This window comes from Chrysochloris asiatica, unplaced genomic scaffold, assembly GCF_000296735.1.
Source record: "Chrysochloris asiatica unplaced genomic scaffold, ChrAsi1.0 scaffold00319, whole genome shotgun sequence".
In the NCBI taxonomy this organism is placed as follows: Eukaryota; Metazoa; Chordata; class Mammalia; order Afrosoricida; family Chrysochloridae; genus Chrysochloris; species Chrysochloris asiatica.
This window is the reverse complement of record NW_006408837.1, coordinates 1,377,401-1,383,686: the sequence shown is the minus strand read 5'-3', so window position 1 is coordinate 1,383,686 and position 6,286 is coordinate 1,377,401. Positions and strand designations below refer to the sequence as shown.

The following is a 6,286-nucleotide window of genomic DNA, read 5'->3' as shown; positions in this document are numbered from 1 at the left end:
ATCTTAGCAGTATTGAGAGATTTGTCTTCTAGATCGCTGGTTCTTGTTTCTATCTCTTCAATTCTGCTCCTTTCCCCTTTCAGTGTATTGTTCATTTCTAATATTTTATTATTAATCATCTGCACCTCTTTTTGCAGGTTTTGAATTGTTTTCAATGCTGTATCGATTTTGTTTGATTGCTCTTATAGTACTTTATTGACTTCTTCCTTGTTTTCCTCCACCTCTTTTTGGAGCATTTGAATTTGTGTCCATATCATTCTTCTGAATTCCTTCTCAGGCAAATCCAAACATACTCTTCCTCTTCTAGAAAGCCTTTGTCTGTCTTCAGCTCATTTGTCTGTTTGGGACATGTTTTATTATCTTTGTTGTTTTTTGTTCATCATATCCAGTAGTTATGTGGATTTTTAATGCTTACATGGATGTTTGTTGCTGTGTTATTAAGCTTCCTGGGTGTCTCCTGGCGGATATGACCAGGAGATAGGCTTTTCTTTTCACATGTAATGTTTAGCAGCTGTTATTGGCTCTTGTCTCAATGGTGGAATATTATGGGATATGCTTGTAGCTTGGCTATATGGCCATGAGTGCTAAGTCTTCTTGGGTAATGTAGGGAGAAAAAGCTCCCACTTCCAGGAAAAATGTATGATCAAAAGGCCCCAAAGCAGAAGCAATATAAAAGCAGAGTCAAAAACCACCACTTTGAAACAAATATAAAACTGTGGCCGACTGTCCAGTCACCGTGCTACACAGGTAGTGTGTGTGCACCGTAGAAGCCTCCAGTAGTGGGTGGGGGTGTCCACTCGCTCAGGCCCCTCCTCTAGTCACCACCATAGAGGTGCACAAATATATATTAAGAAGTTAATGGGAGAAAGATTGTTTACTATTTTTGTCTCTGAAGGTCAGTTAGGCATTTGTGTGTGCACAATGTAATTCTTGAAATAGTTGCATCTTTTTATGTTGAGGTTTTACAGATAGTTTATTTGGTTTGTCTGTCAGGCCAAACCTGCCTTTTTTTCTTGCTGGATAGGTAGGAGTAAAGGGTCCTGCACAAGTTCACTTTAGGGCTGGGACCCACAGGCAGAAGTCAAAAGCAGCAGCCACAGAACTTGACCTTGGACCCATGGGACTCTTTCTCTCATGGGAGAGCTATGGTCTCAACGCTGGACTTTTTGGGGTGTGTGCACCCACCTGCCTGAAGGATTCCGGGCTTGGCAAAGAAGGCGCAACAGGAAGAGGAGGAGAAAATGTGTAGAATCCCCCTACACCACCTTTTGCAAATGTCACTGCTCCACTTTTAGCGTGGGTTCCCTGTGCTGGTCTGGCTGTAGTCCCGCCCTCTGACCTCTGCCGGGTGGGATGGCTGCAGAGGGAGTCCCGTGTCTTGACCAATTCTTTTTTTCTTTTTTTCCAATAACCTGGTTTAATAAGGACTTGTTTATTTTGAGAAAAAAGTGTCCCAAGCATCAGGCTGTTCACAAAAATAACCCACAGTATCAACTTTAGAAAAAAAATTCTTATAAAACTATTACACTATTTTTCTAGAGGATGCATTTGACATGCCAACTCTCATTCACAAAAAATTACATTGTTACGTTGGTGTTGAACAGCCCCACACAGTACTTATGTGGGGTACAACACACAGACTTCTAACTCAGAGCTGTTCTCAAGTGCTACCCAACTAAATGAGATTGTCTGTTAGGGAAGCAACCACTGAACTCATATATGAATGGAAATAACTGTGCTCGCTGCATAACAAGAGATTATTCTGGAGACAGATGATAAAAACCATACATCCTATTTATTGTTAAGTCAAAGAAGTATCAAAATTAAAAGCAAAAATTACAAGGTAAGACTTAATGTAACTATTAGGAGTGTCAAAGGAAGTGAAAATGGGACCAGGCGCCGGGCAATATGAATGAATGAACGCAGGAAGGACAAGGATGGGGAGAACAGTGCGAATGTGGCTGAAGATACTAGGGGAGAGGATCTGGTGAAAAATATGATCATAGACAAGCGCCTAGGTAAAGAAATACCTGGCTAACATTTCTAAGCCCCACCGTGTGCTTAAGAGCCATCCTCGCCATTGGCGTTGTCTCCTTATCCTCTCCTTCTGCAGCATCTCTCTCATCATCCTTGATCAACTCCAGCTGGTCATTCCCCCGATCTTCATTATCATCCTCATCCAGTAGGTCCCCCCGCTCAGACTCCATCTTCACGTTAGTCTCATCTTTTTTTCAGGTTGCTGCTGCTCTGCTCCTCTTTGGATTTCTCATTCTTCAGCTCTGCTCCTTGTTGGCTTTGCTCCTTTTCAGGTTTTCCAGGCTTTCCAGTAGAGAATCCACTTTTTGTTTAATCTGGGTCAACTCCTTCTTAATGGTCTGAAGGTCATCTCCTTTCAATTTTCCAGACTTGGAAGAACATCCCCTCTGTCCACTTTTAGAATTGAAGCCACTTTTGCCCCTTCGTGAGGTGTTTCCTGATACATGCTGGCGTTTTGAGGGCACTACAGTCCACGTAATAGGAGGAGGAGGAACACGTGCTGGATACCTGTACATCCTGTCAGAATAATCCCACTGAAAGTCAAATTCCAAATCAAAAGAAGAGCTGAGTAGAGGGGATGGAGAACGGTGTTCTGGTCCTGACTCTGTACATCTCCACTGCAGATCATTTCACAACTGCTTTTCCTCTGTTCACTTTTGGCTCTGCAGCCAGATGACTATCTAAAACCTGGCCAGCTATCATTCTGCCATCCTCTCCTGCTGCAGCTACAGCAGCCCGGGCATTTCTCTCATTAACAAACTGAACAAAGGCAAAGCCCTTATGAACAGAGCAACCCACAGTTTTGCCAGACTTTGAGAAAATTGCGTCTACATCAGACTTACTGACTAGCAGAATATTGAGATTTCCATTATACACGGGAGTTCATAGAGCAAGGATCTGTCTTGTTGGTAACATTGCTGTCCATGGTATCTGACAACTGGAAAATGTAGCTGAAGATCAAAAATATCTCACTCAAGCAAAGTTCCACTAACATATATTTCAAATCAATTGTAACCAGGAGGGGGAAGGGAGAAGAGATTCGTTTATGAATCTCCTTATCCCGGGTTCTACGTGAAGAAGCTGACTGCTGATCGACGTTGGCAATGGTGACCTCAACCGTGCGTCTTCGTCTCTTCACAAAATGGCCTTGACCAATTTTGAATTTGCAATATTTTCCTTTAGATCCTGATTTTTCCACTGGCGGTTGCAGGAAACCGACGCCCTGACCCTTATGTTAGATCCAGAGCTCTGGTGAAGTTTCGTGAGAGCAGCGTCTCTGGGTTTTCAGCCCATCCCCCATGGAGCCTGTCCTACCTGACTCTGGATGGGTTTCTTAAACAAACAAACAAACAAACAGACAAAAAGTGTTGTTTGGTTTTAAGAAGACTTCAGGGGATCTTTTTGGTTTAAGGTTTAAAGAGCATCACAGGGCAATAGTTTCAGGGATTCATTCAGCCTATATGGCTCCAGACAGTCTGGAGTCCATGAGATTTAAAAATTATGTTCTGCATCCCTCCCCCCCCCCTTTTGATTAGGATTCTTTTGTACTATCTTTGATCAAAATGTCAGTCATAGTAAGCAGGCAACTTCTAGTTCTTCTTGTCTGACAGCATGTGCTCCATAACTACCACCTCTTTCTGATGCAAGGAGCCCAGGTGGTGCTGTGAGTTAAGTACTGGGAAATCTTGGCCATTGAAACCCACCAACCACTCTGAGGGAGAAAGATGCAGACATCTGCTTCTATAAATATTTACAGTTTTGGAACGCCCTGGGGGGCAGTCTCCTCTCTCCTATAAGGTTGTACGTTCCTCTTGTTAAGTACCCTTGAGTCAGTTTTGATGCCTAGAGACCTTGTATAGGGTTTCTGAGGAGCGGCTGGTGAGCTTGAACCGGCCACCTTGCAGTCTGGTGTATTAACCCACAGTGCCACAAGTTGGAACCAACTCCACAGCAAAAGGTCTGGATGTTCATTCCTGACTCTCCTCCTCCCTCTGTACTCCCAGAGACTAGAGACTAATTGATGTACCTTGGACAGCAGTATCCTTATTCACATCCACCTAGGACACCGGCTGCTGAAAAAGTCATCTTACAGTGTGCTGCAAACCCCACAGAGTACCGATCCGCTCTGCCCTTGAGGGTCACCATGCGTCCGAGGCGACGGCCACTGGCTTGGCTTTTCCTTGGTGTGCTTACCTGGTTGTTATGGTTTCAGGTTTTCACCTTGACTGTCTTCAGTTTGGGTTCTGAAAGGCACTTCGAGTACATCCAGAAGATCTTCAAAATGGAGGTAGGTTCTCGCTTAGGGTCCACCCAGAGGCTTGTGCTGGGGGGTGCTGTAGGGGAGGCTCCCGGGGTCACGGCCACCATGGTTAGTGGTTTTCCGAGGTTTCCCAGCAAAGGCAGAGGTGTTTTTCTTTACCAAATAGGATCAGTGGCTGCATTCTCCAGTATGGTAGAGCCGAGATAACAAGGCAGGGCTTTGTTAAAAAAACAGACTTTTTTTATTTCACGGCTCAGGAGGCTAGAGGTCCTGAACTAGGGTTCAGGGCTCTGAATCTCGGGGAAGGCCTTGTCTCTCTGTTGGCTCTGGGGTGGTGGCGGATGGTCCTTGTCTCCTTTCAACATCTGTGGACCTGGTGTTCCTTGGAAATCTCTTATGTGTTGGCATCAGGCTTCTGTTGGGTCTAAGAGGTTCTCAGCACTGGGACTCGGGGTCCAAAGGCAGTGCACTACTCTTCTTTCTTGGGGATAGTAGGTCCCTCTCTTTCCGTTCAATTCTCTCTCTTTTTATCTCTAGTAAGATGAACGGTATTGCAGACTGCACCTCAGGGAAAGTCAGGGCCGTGCCTTGAGTGAGGGAGTTTGGTCCAATCCCATCCCATCACACCATGGGAGATAATCACATCGTCACATAACTGCCAGGCACCCGAGGATAATCAGGGCCCAGACAATGTGATGCGCTGGGGCATACAATTCAGTCTGTAACCGTGGGTGTGTGTAATCCCTGGAGCCATAAGAATTGAGCTTTGCCCATCAAAACTACAGGGTCGCTGGGTGGCACAAAAGGTTTGCACCTGACAACTCACTTCAAGGTCGGCAGTTCAAATCTACCCATCAGAACCACGGAAGAAATGCCTGGTGATCTGCTTCTGGTGACAGCCAAGAACAGGGTCACATAAGTCAGAATCGGCTCAGGACTGTATTGTCTTTTGTCAGGATGAAAGCGTCTGTTGTTCTGACACTGAGAACTCAGCGCAGCTTGTGTCTCCGCCTGAAACCCAGTTCCCACACAGGGCAAGGTGTAGTGCCCGCCCAGCTCCATGACAGTCCTGTTGCAGAGGGTTCAGTAGGCACATGGAGACACGGGGTGTCGCGTCGGGGGGGAAATCCTGCTGAGAGCAGGAGTCCGACCTCACGCCCCTCTCTGCTGGTTCTAGATTTTCGGATGCTTTGCTCTGACGGAACTCAGTCATGGGAGTAACAGCAAGGCCATCCGGACTACAGCTCACTACGATCCCAGCTCCGAGGTGAGTCCAGAGTCCTACTCCCGAGAGGCTGGTGTGTCACGTGTGTGTGGGAAGCCCTCATGGTGACTCACTATGCAGGACGTGGTGTGGAAGGCACACGTGCCCCTGGTACTTCATGGCACAATCAGGTATGGTGCGTGTGGTCTCCGAGTGCTGGGAGGAAATGGAGTCATCTTACAGTGTGCTGCGTATGGAAAGCTGGGAGGTTCAAAGTCCACCCAGAGATGCTGTGGAAGAAAGGCGTGGTGATGTGCTGTGACAATCACAGCCACTGACAACCCCCTTGGAGTGCAGTTGGACTCTGACACGGGTGGGGGTCCCCACAAGTCACAAGGAACTTCACAGCAGTGGTTTTATGCTCTATGAGAAAGAAAATGTACCATCTGTTTCTACACAAAGACTTTGACCATAGAAAATGTAATGGAAAAGAAGTTTTTAAAAGCCTCATGTGTTTTAGGGGCTAACCAGACCTTTATCCCTGTGCACAGGAATTCATCATAAATTCCCCTGATTTCGAAGCCTCCAAATTCTGGGTTGGCAACATGGGGAAGACTGCGACTCACGCTGTTGTGTTTGCTCAGCTGTACATGCCAGGCGGCCAGTGCCACGGACTACACGCCTTCGTGGTGCAGGTGAAGGGGCGTGCTGGACAGGCGGAGGGGAAGTGGGCAGGGCTCGGGGATAGGGACTCATGGATACAGGGTGGGGCTTGGGGAGGTGGG

The 6,286-nt window shown here is 46.6% G+C and overlaps 1 protein-coding gene and 1 pseudogene across 1 annotated transcript in view; one reads left to right on the top strand and one right to left on the bottom strand.

The window, feature by feature from the left end:
• The window catches only part of ACOX3 (acyl-CoA oxidase 3, pristanoyl), a 70,854-nt gene that overhangs the window by 7,346 nt on the left and 57,222 nt on the right, over window positions 1-6,286 (top strand). Inside the window, exons 3-5 of the mRNA XM_006875322.1 lie at window positions 4,250-4,324; window positions 5,475-5,564; window positions 6,053-6,196. Of these exons, the coding sequence (XP_006875384.1) occupies window positions 4,250-4,324; window positions 5,475-5,564; window positions 6,053-6,196 (309 nt within the window). The remainder of the gene's footprint in view (window positions 1-4,249; window positions 4,325-5,474; window positions 5,565-6,052; window positions 6,197-6,286) is intronic.
• On the bottom strand, window positions 2,062-2,962 carry LOC102826718 (annotated as a pseudogene).